Below are 20,914 nucleotides of genomic sequence, written 5' to 3'. Positions count from 1 at the left end.
GAATTTAGCACGGCCGATGCACCTAACCTGCACTTTTTTCAGACTGTGGAAGGAAACTAGAGCACCCGGAGGAAACTCATGCAGACATAGGGAGAATATGCAGACTCCAGACAAATGCAACTTGGAAATGACTGAGGACCAGTTCCATCAGTGGTAACAACTTTGCACTGTTTATTGTTTTTTCCAACTATGTGGAGACTTTGCTTAATGCAGCAACATTATTAGTCGGGTGGAAGATAGTGGTTCTGCTGCTTGGTCCAATTCAAGGAACTAGTTGAGCAATAATAATTCAAGGAACTAGTTGAGCAATAATATGCAAATAAAAATCTCTGAGGGACCTATTTAAGTCAGACAGGAATCAATGTCAGTACGAACAAAACTCCTACAAACAGCGAAAGGTAAACAAGTCGCAAAGAATGCAGAGCAAGGCAAGTGAACTGAAACATCACTATGAAGATAATGGCTATCTTACAGGAATCCACGTCCTCGACAAAGATGAGCTCAAACTGGCCACTCAGAACTTTTCAACCTTCGAAGATAAATTTGGTAAGTAAGGATTTGTATACCAATTACGTAGAAACTACAAGATCTGGAAATATGGCTCCACATTTAATTCAGTACCTTTGATGAGTATCTGGCATCATTTACAATAAGAAATGCTTCTTTTAAACTGAATGTGATAACCCTAACAAGGGGAAATCACTGATTGATCTCCCTGTTGCGTATGAGTTCCAACTGGAATTCATTAGCCGAGCCTTTTATAAGGCATGTACAGGACTGGAGCTGCTAACCTGCAGTTCCAGGCATGGACCAGTGTGTAGTTTTACTTTGCATTCTGTGATAAACTATGTCCCTTTCCAGTCAGGTTCCAGAGTCATTACACTTAATTCAACTTAGCTTTTTGATTATTTCTATTGTGTGTATTTTAGGTAAAGTATACTGCCAGTACAGCCTTCACAATGTGCATTTACAATCCAAGTGGGTGATGGATTTAGCGACACATCCTTTGGTCCTCCAAGCCATTATTGCAGTTTTGGGGCCTAATGTATTTCTGCTTGATTCTCGGTTTATCTGTAAGTATCCAGCCTCTGTTGTTCCTCACAAAAGCAATGTGGCACCCTTTGTTGCCTGGCATCAGGACATCAGGTAAGTCAGGTGTTATAATACAGCAAAATACTAAATTATGCTTCTTATTGCGACTGTTGTTTTCCTCTCAGCAATTATAACTTTACACTGTTCTTCATTAATAGATATTGGGGCTTTGACGGCGGACCTGTAACATCTGTGTGGTTGGCTTTGGATGACGTTGATGAAGAAAATGGGGTCCTGCAGGTTATCCCAGGTTAGATTTATAGGCAGTGTTGCCCTTGATTATATTTTCCCTTTTCTGAGCTCACATATAGTCACATTGGAACAGGAAACAATCATTTTGCCCCTCAAGCCTGTTCCACCAACCAACTAAATCAGACCTCAACTCCATTTTCCTGCTTTTGTCCCATATCCCTTGTTACCCAACAAATTATCTCAATCTTGAAAATTTCAACTGATCCAGTATCCACAGGATTTTGTGTAGAAAGTTCAAGATTTTCACCGCACATTATTTTTATTGAGCATCACTGGCAAGGTTACTATTTACTGCCCATCCCTAATTGCCCTTATGATGGTGGCGGTATGCCAGCTCTGACTTAGTGACTTGCTCGACCATTTCAGGACGATGTTTAGAATCAACCATATTGTTGTGGGTCTGGAATCACATGTAAGCCAGACTGGGTAAGAACATCAGAGCTAAGTGTGCCCTGATTTCACTCCCAAATGATGAGCCAGTTCACGCTTTAAGACTATTCCCCTTGCTCTGGTTTCCAGCCTCACAGGAAATCATTCTTTCTGTAGCTACCACACTGAATTCCTTCATCATTTTAAAGACCTCAATTAGATCATCCCTCAAATTTCTCATGTCAAGGAGAATAAGTTTATGCAACTCGTTATCAGAACATAACCCATTTAATGACATTTGCAACTTTCCAATCAAATTACATGCTTTATAATTTTATAACAAAGTAATTCTAGGTATTTCCTTGAGGGATAATACTGTGCTAAATGATACTTATAGGAAGCCACAAACTAGGGCTACTGGAGCATGGAACAAGTGCTAATTCTGGGAACATGTTGACATCAAATCAGGAGATTCCCAAGCATTTGGTTGAAGCTGAGAAGGCTACTCAATGTCCTCTCAAAGCAGGACAAATCTCTGTAAGTAGACATCTGAAATTAAAATTAAACTGGACTGAAAATGTATCAAATTGCCATTGTGTATTTAACTTGATTTCCCATTGTTTAATAACATTCTTTCAGATCCATGATGGCCTGACAGTCCATTTCAGTGAACCCAACTTGTCAGACAGGCGTAGATGTGGCTTTGTGATCCGTTATGTCCCCACTACTGCTTATCCTGTTGATGTGAGTATTTAACTCATCTCCACATATAAATAAGTAATCACATCTCAATGTTTTGGATGTTCTTTACAACAGCCAACTTTAAATTGTTGTCAGGAATAGGATTGCCAATCCTCCTGAATCTCCTGAGAATCTCCTACAACTAATAACTGATTACCAGGAGCAAGTGTGGTAACCCAGGGGAAATATACATTCACATACAGAGGAATGTAGGCACAGAGGTACACAGTCCCTGAAAATGGCAGCACAAGTGGATAAGCTGATTAGGAAGGTGGCATGCTTGCCTTCATCGGTCAGGGTATAGAGTATAAAACAATTGGCAAGTCTACACAATGTTACAGCTGTTGGGCTGCATTTGGAACATTGTGTACAGTCCTAGTTACCACCAGAAGAGTGTGGAGGCTTTGGAGAGAGTACAGAAAAGCTTTACCAGGATGTTGCCTGGTTTGGAGGGTATAAGCTGAGGAGAGATTGGACAAACTTGTTTTCACTTGAACTGAGGGGGCGACCTGATAGAAGTTTACAAAATTATGAGGCATGGATAGTCGGAGTGTTTTTCCCAGGGTAGAAATGTTAGTTACTAGGGGACATGGGTTTAAGGTAAAAGGGGGAAAGTTTAAAGGGTTGTGAAGCCAGTCTGAAGAGAGAGTTGTGGCTTTTCTTGTGCAGTGAGATTTAGAAAAAAAAACGATGATGGTTGATGCTGATTGTTGCTATTTTTTTCAGGATTCAGACAGACCCCGCTCCTTCCCTGCAACAGTGCTGGTAGCTGGAGAGGACAACTTCAACCACTTCCAAAACAATGCGCCAGAAAACTTTACCAAAAAACTCTGACAAAGCTATGGCAACCTTGAATAACTGCAGACATCAACAGTTATAACATATAATTGCTGTAAAAATGCTACTTTTTACTGAAATAGAGAATCAAAATGTTAACTTGCTAGAGCCAAATGTTGTTACTTATATACAAAGATGTGAATTCTACAGATTATGGATTTAGAAACCACTACATATCAAACAATTGTATCTGAAAAGTTTTAAATAAATATCTTTCTGGAAATATGAATGTGATTGTCACTCTCATCTCCTTCTGGATCCTCCAATGGGCTGGCACAACACACATGGCCCACTTTATCTATAAATGAGACACAAGGGTTTATGTCTGTATATATAACTCCCACTCATTTCACTTCAAGGCTTCCAACTTCCAATACTTGGCTCCACCACTGGTCATCATTTGTCTAGTGAAGCAGACAGAGGATTTGTTCTTTATAAGGCTAACAGAAAACTTTCAGACTGCCGAGACCTTGCCCATCAGTTTTGTAGCATTTTGCAAAGAGTCCCTCGGGTCTCTTGTCAAAGAAGCAGGATGAAATTACAGTTGGAAGAAGTGTCTACAATCTTAGGTCCATGAGGTTCAGTGAGGCCCAAAAATGTGCGGCGAATCGTTTCTGACATGGGCGCCAGCACACAAGCTTTGTGCTGCCTGCGCTTTTACATGTTTGCACTTTGCAGCCACAAATCATTGTTGAGTGGCAGGGTTGCAAAATCAGGAGAGGTTATCGTGGCTTCAAGTTAGCCATGACAGCAAGAAAACCAGCCTGCACCTCTTAAACTGGAGCAGGTGCAGGAGGTCGCTATAGAACAGAGTTTGACTGAGGAAATACACGAGAATGGCACAACATGGCAGAGAGCAGGCTCCAATGTCCTTTGATACAGGCTGCATAACTTGGTGTAAGAGGCAAACAAAAGAGAGTTCCTCTGTCTACGGGCAACTAGGAAGCCCTTCAAAGAGAGTTTGCAAATTAAGGCAATGTGAGCAGATAACCATTGCAGTTAATTCCAGCCTTTGAAGATGTGCATACAATGCCAAAAGAAGCTCAATGACATCACACGTGCGGTCATGGTCAGCAAAGGGATTTTCCAATACCGTGACCCACCAATTACAACACTCAGACACAGCTCAAAGTACCACACCATAGCAGTTCCTCACCAATAATCTCTAACAATTACAACTCACACTGAACATTATAGTGTCACAGGCAGGATTTCCGTGTTCCTGTTTTACTGCTGTGTTCAAAAAGCTGTACGTTTTCTGACCCTCAGGGTGTGTCCCAATTAGTAATTCCAGCAGCAAACCACTTGTGAAATTTAAAAATATAGATGGTTATTTATCATCACATTAAGCCCTGGATTTTAAAACATGAGGACGGAAGTTTACCCGCACGGCCGCCTCTATTCCAGGGGCGAGCGAAGCTCGTAGAATGGTATTCTCCATTGGCCTCGGGCAGGTTCGCACGTACCTCGGGCAGGTTCGCACGTACCTCGGGTGGACGTGCCAGTAAAATTCCGCCCAAGGCCTCACTCACTCATCTCACCCACCCTCACTTGCACTAAGATTAGATACAAGTGAAAGTAGTACAGCTTATAATTATCCCAATCTCTTTTGTGGCAAGCTTGTAGTTACTTAGATGGTGGTGATGCTTTAAAGTTGAAGTGATGGATTCTCAGTAGACTGTGAGGTTTCTTGTAGTCAAATTTTTAGGAGGTTGTTTCTCAGGTGGAGTTTAAGTTGGATCGGAGAGTGGGGGGAGGTGAGATTCGTTGTCCCACTTTCAAGGTATTGCTGCTTATGACTTTGACTTGTAGATGGTCTGATGCTTTTGGTGGATTTCTCTCTGTGTATGCAGACTGAAAACATGGTCGTCTCAACATGTTATCTCTTTCAAGTTCAACATTCTTTTCCAAATAAGGTGGGTGATTACGCTAAGTACATAATAACCACCACCCCCCCCCCCCCCCCCCCCCCCCACAGAGTAGTGTTGGGACCACAATTGTTTACAATTTACATAGATAATTTGACTTGTGGACCGAGTGTAATGTGTCCAAGTTCACAGATGACACTAAGGTGAGTGATAGAGCAAAGTGTACAGAGGACACTGAAAGTCTGCAAAGGGATATAGATAGTCTAAGTGAGTGGCCGAGGGTCTGGCAGATGAAGTACAATGTTGGTAAAAGTGAGGTCATCCATTTTGGTAGGAATAACAGCAAAATGGACTATTATTTAAATAGTAAATAATTGCAGCTTGCTGCTGTTCAGAGGGACTTGGGTGTCCTTGTGCATGAATCACAAAAAGTTGGTTTGCAGATGCAGCGGGTAATTAAGAAGACAAATGGAATTTTGTCCTTTATTGCTAGAGGGATATAGTTTAAAAACAGGGAGGTTATAGTGCAGCTGCATAAGGTGCAGGTGAGGCCACAGCTGGAGTAGTGTGTACAGTTTTGGTCTCCTTACTTGAGAATGGATATACTGGCACTAAGGAGCAGCACTCCGAAAGCTAATGCATTTTGGTAGAAATAATGTAGGGAGGAGCTATACGATAAATGGCAGAACCATAAAGGGTGTAGATAAGCAGAGGGACCTGGGTGTGCAAGTCCACAGATCCTTGAAGGTGACGTCACAGATGGAGAAGGTGGTGAAGAAGGCATATGGCATGCTTGCCTTTATAGGACGGGGCATAGAGTATAAAAGTTGGGGTCTGATGTTGCAGATGTATAGAACGTTGGTTCGGCCGCATTTGGAATACTGCGTCCAGTTCTGGTCGCCACACTACCAGAAGGACGTGGAGGCTTTGGAGAGAGTACAGAGGAGGTTTACTAGGATGTTGCCTAGTATGGAGGGGCTTAGTTATGAGGAGAGATTGGGTAAACTGGGGTTGTTCTCCCTGGAAAGACAGAGGATGAGGGGAGACTTAATAGAGGTGTATAAAATTATGAAAGGCATAGATAGGGCGAACGGTGGGAAGCTTTTCCCCAGGTTGGCACCGACCTTCCATTGGTAGGTGCAACTTGAACTAGGGGACATGACCTCAAAATAAGGGGGAGCAGATTTAGGACTGAGTTGAGGAAGAACTTCTTCACCCAAAAGGTTGTTTATCTGTGGAATTCTCTGCCCAGTGAAGCAGTTGAGGCTGCATCTGTGACTGGCCTTATCTGTTTTGGCCACCCCCTGTCAAAGCGGTTCACTGGTGTGTGGTTGCTGTCACTTGCTGACAACTACTTGGAGAGACAAGTGAGAGCTGGGTGAAAGTGAGGACCAATACATGATGAACCACTTCAAGGTGTGTAGCAAGCCTGCCTGTGAGAGATGCTTCCCTCACATCCATTTGCTTCAACCAGGTATAAACTACAAAAGCAAGGAAGTTATGCTAAACCTGTGTACAAAAAACACTTGTTCAGCCCTAGCTCCAGTATCGAGTCCAATTTGGGCACTGCACTTTATGAAGGATTTGCTTCATAAAGTGCTTCAGAGGGAGGGTACAGGAGAAATTTAGTGGAATGGTCCCACAGATGAGGTATAATGATGCACCTTCACAGACTTCATCAGAAACACAAAGGATATTTATAAACAAGAAAAAACTATACAGAAGCTGGCAAACACCCAGCTGCCCAGGAACAGCCCATCAGCTGCCCCAATCCCTACATGTCTACTACATGCTTTCTAGGTATCTTCTGCCCCAGTGAGAGCTCCACCCCCTGGGGTAATTACCCACCCTCAGGACATGATTTTACCATTTTCATTCTAAGTGCTGGGCTTGAAACTGGGAGTGCTTCAGATTTGTTTTCTGGCCCCATTTTGAGGCCCCCCCCCATACACAATCTGTCTGCAAAAATATCAGCGATTCTGAATCTCGCTGCAGGAGCCCGTGTACGGGGCTTAACGCGCCCGAAACCCTGCATCTCCGATCAGAGCCTCCAACTGCTCATGCGGAGAAAAAAATGAGCCACAGCCCCCACTCCCCCACCCACATGCTCCCCACAATCACAGCTCCTTGAAAAGTTCAGAGGCTGCAGCAATGCAATTTGCAAAGGCTTTGTGCACATCCTTCAGCTGACAGAATGCTGACTGCACTAGGACCCAGCAACAACCACAAGACCCAAGGTCAGTGCTGAGACCCGGGCCCATGCTGCAAATCTGACTTCAGGCACCTTGCTGAGCAACAGCCCCCCACCCCCCTCCCCCCACACACACACTCGTAGAGCACCCCCCCCCCCGACCCGAGAAACAAAATGGCCACAACAAAAGGACCCCCTATATACAGCACAGAGCCGTCGGACAGCAGGCACTTACCCCCTCACTAACCCTCACTGATGGAGCGCCTGATTCGGACTTATATGGAGCATGTCTGTTTCAGGCCAATTCCGGATGGGCGAACGCGGTGGTAAAGGGGGAAGTGCTGGTAAATTGGGGCATGTAGCCCGTTAAGTGGATTGAAATCCATGCAAGTACATTTAAATGGTCGTTGTGCCCATTTTGGGCAATTTCCCAATAATGGCCATTTTTGGGCCTTGATAAAGTGGGAACCGGCACAGAGGCGGGTGCGGATCGTCTCACATCCGACTGTACCAAGTTTTCGCACCCGAAAATGGGCGCAACGCGACGGTAAGATCGCCCCCTCGGTCTCAAGCGATGCCTTAAGCCTCTTCTGCTGTGCTGCCCTTACAGAGGCAATCACCATGTGAGGGTGTATAATTACAGTAGATAAACTGGAGGTACAATAAATAAAGAGAAGCGGTTTTCAATGGTTGAAGGGGTTATTATGAGAGGGCACAGTTTTAAAGTGATTGGCAAAAGAACCAAAGACAACATGATGGAGATTTTTATTTAAACACAGCAAGTGATTCCGATTCGGAATGTCTTTGACAGGGAATGGATACACATTCGGGACTCACTTTCTAAATGGAAATGCATTAATACCTGAAGGAGACAAAAATCGCAGAGATATCAGGAAAGAGTGGGAGGATGGAACTAACTGGATTACTCTTTGAAAGACCCAGCACAGATTTGAAGGACTGAATAGTTTCCTTCCGTGCTGGACTGTTCCGGTCAGTCCTGATTGAAGAATTAACAGATTTGTTTCCAGCATGTTTGTTCAAGAATCTCTTCTCCCCAACATAGAAATCAAACTATTTTCCAGGCTAACTAAGTGCTGTCTGGGCAAATGATCTAGGGTTGGTTATCCAGTCCACCTCAGCAATTGAACAGTTGGTCAGGCTGTCTGGAGAAGCCATCTGTCTGAACAGGGATGCGCTGAGCTTTGGTGGTAGGGAAATAAAATCAAACACTGGGCGCAGCATTATTAAACCACAGCAGAGATTCTGTTCCTGACAGTTTTCTGGAATACTTTTTACCAGCCCTCATCTCACTCTCTACTACAGATAGATGTTGTCAGGGATAGCATACCTTATTGTGCTCACAACTTATTTTAAACTACATCCAAACAGAGACTGTGTTCAGTTTCGATCAGTTTGGTCATGCCATCTGCTCAGTAGAGGCACTCTGTTGCTATTTGCATGAGATTCCATGGTAGAAACAGAGATTAGAATGATTACAGTCTCCTGGGCTTATGGGAGGTTGGACTGTTTGCCCATCCCAACCCACTCCTAGAAGGACAGTTGGCCAACAGCCAATGCACTGGAATAAAGCCCTACCCACAGCCGTGACATGCTTCTGAGTGTGCTAAACAAGGTGGGAGTGGGACATGTACCCTTCCTTGAGAGCTGCTGGCCAATCAGGTTGGCTGGCAGCTTAAACAGTCCTAGTAACGTCAGGGGTGTTGGCGCTGCCAGGACAGCAAGAGGTTGCAGGAAGAGAAATGATCGCTGCCGGAGAGAGGCAAGCACTGGGCTTTTAGGGTGTTGAGGGATCAGAGAGCCCAGGGAGCGGGGAGAAGTGGATGAGGCCAGGCTTTGGAGGGCAGGCAGCAAGGAATGAATGGGAGGGGGGACCATGATGAACACAGGGCAATGCCCTGAATGATGTGCCCCCTTCCTTCCTGACCCTTTTCAATCTGCTCTCAAAAAAAGGTACAGCACATTGCCCCTACCTGCTCATGCCAACGGTATTATAAGAATGCAATTAATTGGCTTGGGAACAAGTGCAATTGTTCTTTAATCGTTTATTTAAATCTGGTGGACAGGCTGTCGATTTTAGCAACGCCTACCTAGCATATCATGAGGAACAGCATGGGTGTGGGTCGGAAGGTGGTGGACTTGTACCCCTCATATTTTGTATGTGTTACTCATTGAAACTATGCCCAGGGAGAGGTCATTAAACCAAGCCCTCTGAGTCAGAGTTTTAACTGCAGATTATTTTAAAACCAGGAAATGCATAGAGATTATGCAAATTGAGGAATTATGTCAATGGCTTTCTCAGAAACTGAACATGATATGGTCAAAAATAAATAGAAACCACTGAAGTGCAATTCCCATGGAGGTTTGTCATTGCTAATTTAACTTTGGCCCCTAACTTATTAACGATAAATTAAGTTTATAATCTTTAATGTCATTTATCATCCCATTAGCTAGTACTTTCCTTCTGAGTATCAGTGGACTAAGCATCATTTGGCGTGACATTATTCAATAATAACTTTTTTAGCCGGTGTTTATTCACAGGAATATCAGGTTTGAAAAAAAAACTATCAATCATGGAGTAAAGAGGCATCTAACATTGGCAAGAAAGCATCCTTTTAATGTAAAAAAAAACACTTTCCAGGAAAGCATCTTTCAGCAACTTTTTGCCTCCAACATTTCCATTTCCCCTTTTAGCATTTCATGTACTTACTTGGGGTATATTTAGAACAACTTACAAACACTGTCACTGCTTATTTTTGTGGTGTCTGCGTATCACTATCATACTTCAAATGGCAGATTTTGGGCCCTCGATCGAAGTTCATGAAGCTGTTGGATAGCTTTTACCAGATTTCCATGTATGAAATTGGCATTTCCTAAAATGTATGTTCCATGGTTCAAGCACTTTAAAGAGTGCATGTATTAGTTTCTAATACCATCCCGTCAAATATCTTCAGAGTTCATTTATTTTGAAAACAAATGATTCACACAAGTAGTTTGATGGTCTTCTCAAATTCTTGCCATAATTTGAGGCCCAGGCTTAAAACCGCCCAGTGGGAGTACCTGAGGCAGGACTGAATTAAGCACTTCTATTCTGAATTCCTCCACATGGGCGGCACGGTGGCACAGTGGTGAGCACTGCTGTCTCACAGCGCCAGGGACCTAGGGTCACTGTGTGTGTGGAGTTTGCACATTCTCCCTGTGTCTGCGTGGGTTTCCTCCGGGTGATCTGGTTTCCTCCCACAGTCCAAAGATGTGCGGGTTAGGTGCACTGGCCATGCTAAATTGCCCCTTAGAGTCATGGGACTTGCAGGGTAAATACATGGGATTACGGGGTTAAGGCCTGGGTGGGATTGTGATCAGTGCAGACTCGATGGGCCAAATGACCTCCTCTGCACTCTAGGGAATCTATAATTCTATGGTAAGGGCAAACAGTGACCATGAAATGATTCCATTAAACGGCAGGTTTGTGAGAGAAAAAAGTGTATTACGAACTAAAGTTTTAAGTTTAACTAAGAGGAGCAGAAATTGACCACAGTGGACTGGGCTGTAAATGGATAAATCTATTCATGAATAGTTGGAGATGTTCAGAGAAATATTATAGAATAAAAGACCTGTACATACCCCTAAAACGCAAAAGCTCACTTGTACAGTTAAACATAGGACCAAAGGACATAGAAACTGAATTAGGCCACTCAGCCCATCGAGTCTGCTTCGCCATTCAATCATGGCTGATATTTTTCTCATCTCCATTCTCCTGCCCTTTACCCATAACCCCTGATCCCCTTATTAATCAAGAACCTATTTATCTCTGTTTTAAAGGCACTCAATGACCTGGCCTTCACAGCCTCTGCGGCAAAGAGTTCCACAGATTCACCACTCTCTGACTGAAGAAATTCCTCCTCATCTATGTTTTAAAGGATCATCCCTTTAGCCTGAGGTTGTGCCCTCTGGTTCTAGTTTTTCCAACCAGTGGAAAACCCTCTCCATGTTCACTCTATCCAGGCCTCGCAGTATTCTGTAAGTTTCAATAAGACCCCCCCTCATCCTTCTAAACTCCAATGAGTACAGACCCAGAGTCCTCAACCGTTCCTCATACGACAAGCTCTTCATTCCAGGGGTCATTCTTGTGAACTCCTCTGGACCCTTTCCAAGGCCAGCACATCTTCCTTAGATACGGGGCCCAAAACTGCTCACAATACTCCAAATGGGATCTGACCAGAGCCTTATACAGCCTCAGAAGTACATCCCTGCTCTTGTATTCTAGCCCTCTCAACATGAATGCTAATGTTACATTCGCCTTCCTAACTGCCGACTGAACCTGCATGTTTATCTTAAGAGAATCTTGAACAAGGACTCCCAAGTCCCTTTGTGTTTCTGATTTCCTAAGCATTTCCCCATTTAGAAAATAGTCTATGCCTCCATTCCTCCTTCCAAAGTGCATAAATTCACATTTTTCCACATTGTACCCAATCTGCCACTTCTTAGCCCAATCTCCTAACCTGTCCAAGTCCTTCTGCTTGTTCCTCAACCCTCGCTGGTTCCTCAATGCTGTCCCATGCAGATATGGGGAGAACATGCAGACTCCACACAGACAGTGATCCAAGTCGGAAATCAAACACAGGTCCTTGGCGCTGTGAGACAGCAGTGCGAACTATGGTGTAGGTAATTTCCAAGACTTTGTTTCTATTATTTTGGATTTTATTCACCTTGATCTGACTTCCCTTCTGTCAGTCTTCACTGCAGCATGGGAACAGCTTATGCATCATTACAACAGCACCAGGAACAACAGCAACAACAGTGTAAGCTATCTTCTCCTTCACCGTGTGCTGTTCCAGAGGATAAAGGAGATGGACATTGAGCTCTACCTTGGCAGAGGTGATAATTTCAACACATGGGCTACAGACACAGAGGATCATGTTTCTCAACATGACAGAGCAACAGTGTCTCTGGATGCTCAGACTTTCACAGCAGGTCATTGCTGAAATCTATAGCCTCTTGAAATTCAGAATAGGGAATAGAGGAATGGCAGAGAAGCTAAACAATTACTTGGTGTCTCTTTTCACGAAGGAATATACAGGAAATCTCCCAGGTGTAGAGATCCAAGGGATTATGGAGAATGCAGAGTTGAAGGAAATTAGTATGAGTAAGAAGGTTGTATTCAAGAAATTAATGAGAATGGAAGTTGATAAATCACCAGGACCTGATAGCCCGTAAGGTTCTTCCTTTGTTTAAAAAGGGTAGGAAGGATAATCCAGGTAATTACAGGCTGGTGAACCTTACATCAGTGGTAGGGAAATTATTGGAGAGGATTCTTCAAGACAGAATTTATTCCAACTTGGAAATAAGTGAACATATTAGCGAGAGGCAACATGGTTTTGTGCATGGGAGGTCATGTCCCACTAACTTAATCACGTTTTTCGAGGAAGTGATGAAGATGATTGATGAGGATAGGGCAATGGATATTGTCTACATGGATTTTAATAAGGCCTTTGACAAGGTCCCTCATGGCAAACTGGTACAGAAGGTGAAGTTGCACGAGATCAGAGGTGAGCTGGCAAGATGGATACAGAACTGACTCGGTCATAGAAGTCAGAGGGCAGTGGAAGGGTGTGTTTCGGAATTGAGGGCTGTGACCAGTGGCATTCCTCAGGGATCAGTGCTGGGATCTTTGCTGTTTGTAATATATATAAATGATTTGGAGGAAAATGTAACTGGATTGATTAGTAAGTTTGCGGACGACACAAAGGTTGGTGGAATTGCGGATAGCGATGAGGACCATCAGAGGATACAGCAGGATATAGATCGGTTGGATTCTTGAATGGAGAGATGGCAGATGGAGTTTAATCCGGACAAATGTGAGGCAATGCATTTTGGAAGATCTAATATAGAAGGGGAATATACAGTAAATGGCAGAACCCTTATGAATATTGATAGGCAGAGGGATCTGGGTGTACAGGTACATAGGTCATTGAAAGTGGCAACGCAGTTGGAGAAGGTAGTCAAGAAGGCATACGGCATGCTTGCCTTCATCGGCTGGGGCATTGAGTTTAAAAATTGGCAAGTCATGTTGCAGCTTTACAGAACCTTAGTTAGGCCGCACTTGGAATATAGTGTTCAATTCTGGTCGCCACACTACCAGAAGGATGGGGAGGCTTTGGAGGGGGTACAGAAAATCATAGAAATCATAGAAACCCTACAGCACAGAAAGAGGCCATTCGGCCCATCGAGTCTGCACCGACCACAATCCCACCCAGGCCCTACCCCCATATCCCTACATATTTTACCCACTAATCCCTCTAACCTACACATCTCAGGACACTAAGGGGCAATTTAATCATGGCCAATCAACCTAACCCGCACATCTTTGGAATGTGGGAGGAAACCGGAGCACCCAGAGGAAACCCACGCAGACACGAGGAGAAAGTGCAAACTCCGCACAGACAGTGACCTAAGCCAGGAATCGAACCCAGGTCCCTGGAGCTGTGAAGCAGCAGTGCTAACCACTGTGCTACCGTGCCGCCCCAGGATTTTGCCAGGATTTTGCCTAGTGTGGAGGGCATTAACTATGTGGAGAGGTTGGAGAAACTTGGTTTGCTCCCACTGGATCTACAGAGATTGAGGGGCAACCTGATAGAAGTCTACAAGATTATGAGGGGCATGGACAGAGTGGATAGCCAGAGCTTTTTTCCAGGATGGAAGAGTCAATTACTAGGGGGCATAGGTTTAAGGTGTGAGGGGCAAGGTTTAAAGGAGATGTACGAGGCAAGTTTTTTACACAGAGGGTGGTGGTTGCCTGGAACTCGCTGCCGGGGGAGGTAGTGCAAGCAGATACAATTGTGATTTTTCAGGGGCATAGAACATAGAACATTACAGCGCAGTACAGGCCTTTCGGCCCTCGATGTTGCGCCGACCAGTGGTACCAATCTGAAGCCCCTCTAATCTACACTATTCCAATATCATCCATATGTTTATCCAATAACCACTTGAACGCTCTCAACGTTGATGAGTCCACCACTGCTGCAGGCAGGGCATTCCACGCCCTTACTACTCTCTGAATAAAGAACCTACCTCTAACATCTGTGCTATATCTCTCACCCCTCAATTTAAAGCTATGTCCCCTCGTGCTAGCCAACACCATCCTAGGAAAAAGGCTCTCACTATCCACCCTATCTAATCCTCTGATCATCTTGTATGCCTCTATTAAGTCACCTCTTCACCTTCTTCTCTCTAATGAAAACAACCTCAAGCCCCTCAGCCTTTCCTCATACGATTTTCCCACCATACCAGGCAACATCCTGGTAAATCTCCTCTGCACCCTTTCCAACACTTCCACATCTTTCCTATAATATGGTGACCAGAACTGTACGCAATACTCCAAATGCGGCCGCACCAGAGTTTTGTACAATTGCAGCATGACCTCCTGGCTCCAAAACTCAATCCCTCTACCAATAAAAGCTAACACACCGTACGCCTTCTTAACAACCCTATCAACCTGGGTGCCAACTTTCAGGGATCTATGCACGTGGACACCCAGATCCCTCTGTTCATCCACACTACCAAGGATCTTATCATTAGCCCAGTACTCTGTATTCCTGTTACTCCTTCCAAAGTGAATCACCTCACACTTTTCCGCATTAAACTCCATTTGCCATCTCTCAGCCCAGCTCTGCAGCTTATCTATGTCCCTCTGTAACCTGCCACTTCCCTCCGCACTGTCTACAACTCCACCGACTTTAGTATCATCCGCAAATTTACTAATCCATCCTTCCACGCCCTCATCCAAGTCATTAATAAAAATGACAAACAGCAGTGGCCCCAAAACAGATCCTTGCAGTACACCACTAGTAACTGAACTCCAGGATGAATATTTCCCATCAACCACCATCCTTTGTTTTCTCACAGCTAGCCAATTCCTGATCCAAACCACTAAATTGTGTAAGGTGATTATTTTTAATATCTGAATGATGTAACCTTAATCAATACTGAGTGGATCGAGAGGACTCCTATACTGTGATTGGTATATGCTAATTATTTGCAATCGAATTTGAAACTATAATTGCTTATGTATTTCTGAATTCTGCATTCTGGCTAGTTACAGGCTGTGACCTGTGGCTCAACAGGGTCCAAGCTATATAGCATGATTAAAACAGCTGTTTAAGAGAACTCCATGACTTGGTCTGGTTACTTTAAGGGTAATGATCAATTTAAAGGTTGACATCAAAGACTGCAACAGTGGGGAGGTGATGGCCTCGTGGTATTATCATTGGACTATTAATCAAGAAACTCAGCAAACGTTCTGGGAACTCGGGTTCGAATCCCGCCACGGCTGATGGTGGAATTTGAATTCAATAAAAAATATCTGGAATTATGAATCCACTGATTACCATGAAACCATTGTCGATTGTTGAAAAAACCCATCTGGGTCACTAATGTCCTTTAGGGCATCTTGACAAATAAATGAATAGGGTGGGAATAGAGGGAAATGATCCCCAAAAGGAGTGGGGATTTAGTTCAAACGGACAGCATGGTCGATGCAGGCTTGGAGGGCCGAAGGGCCTGTCCATATGCTGTAATTTTCTTTGTTCTTTATTCTTTGCTCTTTGTAACTTCCACAGGATGACAATCTCCGTTGGATTGCCATTCTCGACAGACTTACGCTTGCTGAAATTGCACAGTTCCTGTTTCGCCCAACATCCCAAAATCTGGAGCTGGATAGGGGTAGGGGGTGGTGTCCTGGGCTGGAGATGAGGTCAGGTCAGCAGAGGTTTGAAGCTGGGAGGCAGGGGTCAGAACAGAGCCACAGCGGGGGGGGGGGGGGGGGGGGGCAGTTTGGTTCAGACCACAGCTCACAGTTTGGGATGGGGGTGGTTTCAGACCAGAGATGGATATGAAGAGGGGATATGATATTATACTGGGCCAGAGCCGGAGCCGGAGTTGGGGATTGGGCTGGGAGGAGTTCACAGACAGGGAGGGGTGCCTGACTGGACGGGGGTTGATGTGGTGGGTCCCCTGTGGAGCTAGGTCTGGGTGTTTAGAGCTGGAAGTGATTTTTTCCTTCTAATTCTTTCAGAATAGCGATCAGGGTAAAATTGGCCAAAGCACCGAAGTTCGTGATTTAAATCATTTCTGTCGATGGCTCCCAGCCCAGCGCAATTGTCCAGAGCAAGTTAGCTCTTCTGGGCTATTGCCGGGTAAACCCTTACATGGGAACTTCCTGGAGAAATTCTCCGGAGCATCATTGGGGTCCCCCCACCAAATGCAAAATTGGGACACCTGGAAGCTATGGACCCAGAGTATTGAAAGAGGTTGCTATAGAAATAGTGGATGCACTGATGATCATCTTCCAAAATTCTATAGATTCTGGAACATTCATGAAGCTTGGCAGCTAACAAATGTCACCCCACTATTTAAGAAAGGAGGGAGAGAGAAAACAGGGAACTGATAGCCTTACATCAGTAGTAGGGAAAATGCAGGAATCTGTTTTAAAGGTTGTGATAAATAGATACTTACAGTCATTTTTAAATTAGTGTCACAAGTAGGCTTACATTAACACTGCAATGAAGTTACTGTGAAAATCCCCGAGTTGCCACACTCCGGCTCCTGTTCGGGTTCACCGAGGGTGAATTTAGCATGGCCAATGCACCTAACCAGCACATCGTTCGGACTGTGGGAGGCGACTGGAGCACCCGGAGGAAACCCACGGAGTCACAGGGAGAACGTGCAGATTCCACACAGACAGTGACCCAAGCCGGGAATTGAACCCGGGTACCTAGCACTGTGCCACCGTGCCGTCCCATGATCTGATTGGGCATAGTCAGCATGGATTTATGAATGGAAAATCATATTTGACAAACTTGTTGGAGTTTTTTGAAGATGTTACTAACAAAATTGATCAAGGAAAGTTGATGGATGTAATTATGATGACTTCAGCCAGGCTAATGTGGTTGGCTTGCTGGAGTATGAACTACCGGTGATGCTAGAGTATGAACTACCAATGATACAGCAGGATATAGCTCAGTTGGAGAGATGACAGATGGAGTTTAATCCGGACAAATGTGAGGTAATCCATTTTGGAAGGTCTAATACAGATAGGAAATATAGAGTAAATGGCAGAACCCTTAGGAGCATTGATAGGCAAAGGAATCTGGGTTTACAGGTAGATAGGTCACTGAAAGTGGCAATGCAGATGGAGAAGGTAGTCAAGAAGGCATACAGCATGCTTGCCTTCATTGGCCAGGGCATTGAGTTTAAAAATTGGAAAGTCATGTTGACGCTTTATAGAACCTTAGTGAGGCCGCACTTGGGATATAGTGTTCAATTCTGGTCGCCACACTACCAGAAGGATGTGGAGGCTTTGGAGAGGGTACAGAAAAGATTTACTAGGATGTTGCCTGGTATGGAGGGCATTAGCTATGTGGAGAGGTTGGAGAAACTTGGTTTGTTCTCACTGGAGTGATGGAGGTTGAGGGGAGACCTGATAGAAGTCTACAAGATTATGAGAGGAATGGACAGAGTGGATAGTCAGAAGCTTTTTACCAGGGTAGAAGAGTCAATTACTGGGGGGCATAGGTTTAAGGTGCGAGGGACAAGTTTTAAAAGAGATGTACGAGGCAGATTTATTACACAGAGAGTGGTGGGTGCCTGGAACTCGTTGCCCAGGGAGGTAGTGGAAGCGGATACGGTAGTGACTTTTAAGGGGCGTCTTGACAAGTACATGAATGAGATGGGAATAGAGGGATATGGTCTCCGGAAGCGTAGGGGGTTTTAATTAAGTCAGGCAACATGGTCGGTGCAGGCTTGGAGGGCCGAAGGGCCTGTTCCTGGGCTGTAATTTTCTTTGTTCTTTGTTCTTTGTACCTGATGAGTCCTAATTGATGGTTAAATCAGGGAGCCTCATGCTCCCTATTTAAAGCAGGTGTGTCAGACTCCCAGCCTGCATTCAGCAGGGAGCAACTAGAGAGCTGGCTGTGTACAGATGTATGGTGTAAATAAAGTAACTTGGTGACGGGACTTTCGCCTCCGTGGAGTTATTACAGTGGTGACGAGGAAAAAGGAGTGACCTGAAGGAACTTGCTGAACCACCGCACGTATTGAGGGTAAGCCATTGTTGAGAAAACATGCCGCTGTTTGGGAAATTGGACTCTTTTGACCCCGCAGTGGAAGATTGGGCCCAATATGTGGAAAGGATGAAGTATTTCTTCAGGGCAAATGACATAACCTCAGATGATAAGCAAAGGGTTCTCCTGCTGACTGCGTGTGGACCAGCAGCTTTTGCGATTATGCGCAGTTTAACTTTCCCAGAGGCACTGGACACAAAGTTCTTCCAAGAGTTGTCAAACTTAGTTCAAGAATATTATGACCCTCAGCCACCCCGATCTTCCGGAGGTACCAATTTTTCTCCACATTTAGAGAAGTGGGGGAGTCAACCACCAGTTTCCTAACAAGGCTAAAACGTCCGGCGGATGCTTGCGAATTCGGGGGGACACTAAATGAGATGCTCCAGGACCAGTTTGTGTGCGGAATTAATGATATGACTATACAGAAGCGCCTGTTGGCGGAGGCCCAGCTGGACTGTAAACAGGCATTACAACTGGCCTTGTCGTTAGAAAAACCAGCAAGCAGAGCTCCAAGGTATCCCGATGGAGGTAAAGGCCAACACCAGGGAGATGGGGTTAGGGGACTACCACTACAGGTGCAGGCCACTACATAGCAGCCCTCCAGAAGGATTTAGATATGAGGGAGCCCAAATCCGCCTATAGAACCGCACCTAGACAAGGTCAGGTTAAGCCCAGAGTGAAAGCAGTACGATATGCTTGCAAATTCGGTTATCCAAATCTCTTTTGTGGCAAATTTGTAGTTACTTAGATGGTGGTGATGCTTTAAGGTTGAATTGAAGGATTCTCAGTAGACTGTGAGGTTTCTTGTAGTCAAATTTCTAGGAGATTGTTTCTCAGGTGGAGTTTAAGTTGGAACAGGATCGGAGAGTGGGGGGAGGTGAGACTCATCGTCCCACTTTCAAGATATTGCTGCTTATGACTTTGACTTGTAGATGGTCTGATGCTTTTGGTGGATTTCTCTCTCTGTATGCAGACTGAAAACATGGTCGTCTCAATATGTTATCACTTTCAAGTTCAACATTCTTTTCTAAATAAGGTGGGTAATTACGTTAAGTACATAATAACCACTCCCCGTCCCCTTCCCCCTGCCCCACAGAGTAGTGTTGGGACCACAATTGTTTACAGATTGCATAGATAATTTAGAGTTGGGGGCTGAGTGTAAATGTGTCCAAGTTCACAGATGACACTAAGGTGAGTGATAGAGCAAAGTGTGCAGAGGACACTGAAAGTCTGCAAAGGGATATAGATAGTCTAAGTGAGTGGCTGAGGATCTCGCAGATAAAGTACAATGTTGATAAATGTGAGGTCATCCATTTTGGTAGGAATAACAGCAGAATGGACTATTATTTAAATGGTAAAAAATTGCAGCATGCTACTGTGCAAAGGGACTTGGGTGTCCTTGTGCATGAATCACAAAAAGCTGGTTTGCAGATGCAGCAGGCAATTAAGAAGGCAAATTGAATTTTGTCCTTCGTGGCTCGAGGGATGGAGTTTAAAAACAGGGAGGGTATGGTGCAGCTGTATAAGCTGCTGGTGAGGCCACACCTGGAGTATTGTGTACAGTTTTGGTCTCCTTACTTGAGAATGGATATACTGGCATTGGAGAAGTGCAGAGAAGTTTCACTAGATTGATTCCGGAGTTGAGAGAGTTGGCTTGAGACGAGAAACTGAGTAGATTGGGACTACACTCATTGGAATTCAGAAGAATGAGAGGGGCTCTGATAAAAGCATATAATATTATGAAGGGAATAGATAAGGGAGAAGCAGGAAGGTTGTTTGCATTGGCGGTGCAACTAGAACTAGGGGGCATAGCCTCAAAATAAGGGGGAGCAGATTTAGGACTGAGTTGAGAAGGAACTTCTTCACCCAAAAGGTTGTTTATCTGTGAAATTCCCTGCCCAGTGAAGCAGTTGAGGCTGCCTGGCTGAATGTTTTTAAGGGAAAGATAGTTTTTTGAAAAGGAAAGGAATTCAGTAAGGGTTATGGTTAACGGGCAGGTAAGAGGAGCTGAATCCACAAAAAGATCAGCCATTATCTTATTGAATGGCGGAGCAGGCTCGAGAGGCCAGATGGCCTACTCCTGCTCCTAGTTCTTATGTTCTTATGTTATTAGCACCTTCATATGCCATGGCAAACACATTGCTGAGTGACTGATGGTAAGAGACCTGTGGTTGCCTTATCTGGTTTGGCCGACCTGTCAAAGCGATTCATTGGGGTGTAGTTGCTGTCACATGCTGACAACTACTTGGAGAGACAAGTGAGAGCTGGGTGAAAGTGAGGACCAATACATGATGCGCCACTTCAAAGAGTGTTGCAAACCTGCCTGTGAGAGATGCTTCCCTTACATCCATTCGCCTCAACCAGGCATAAACTACACAAGCAAGGAAGTTATGCTAACCTGTGTACAAAAAACACTTGTTCAGCCCTAG

At 44.5% G+C, this 20,914-nt stretch overlaps 1 protein-coding gene across 1 annotated transcript; it reads left to right on the top strand.

The window, feature by feature from the left end:
- Positions 1-375: 375 nt before the first annotated feature.
- On the top strand, positions 376-3,518 carry LOC144492367 (putative alpha-ketoglutarate-dependent hypophosphite dioxygenase). Its single transcript, XM_078210366.1, has 6 exons — positions 376-546; positions 930-1,146; positions 1,251-1,342; positions 2,111-2,250; positions 2,353-2,457; positions 3,181-3,518. Exons 1-6 carry the CDS (start codon positions 417-419, stop codon positions 3,286-3,288), a joined length of 792 nt encoding a protein of 263 aa, XP_078066492.1. The 5' UTR covers positions 376-416; the 3' UTR covers positions 3,289-3,518.
- Positions 3,519-20,914: the final 17,396 nt, after the last annotated feature.

Source organism: Mustelus asterias, chromosome 4, assembly GCF_964213995.1.
Source record: "Mustelus asterias chromosome 4, sMusAst1.hap1.1, whole genome shotgun sequence".
Lineage (NCBI taxonomy): Eukaryota > Metazoa > Chordata > Chondrichthyes > Carcharhiniformes > Triakidae > Mustelus > Mustelus asterias.
Note: the sequence above shows the minus strand (reverse complement) of the source record. Positions and strands in the feature narration are given on the sequence as shown.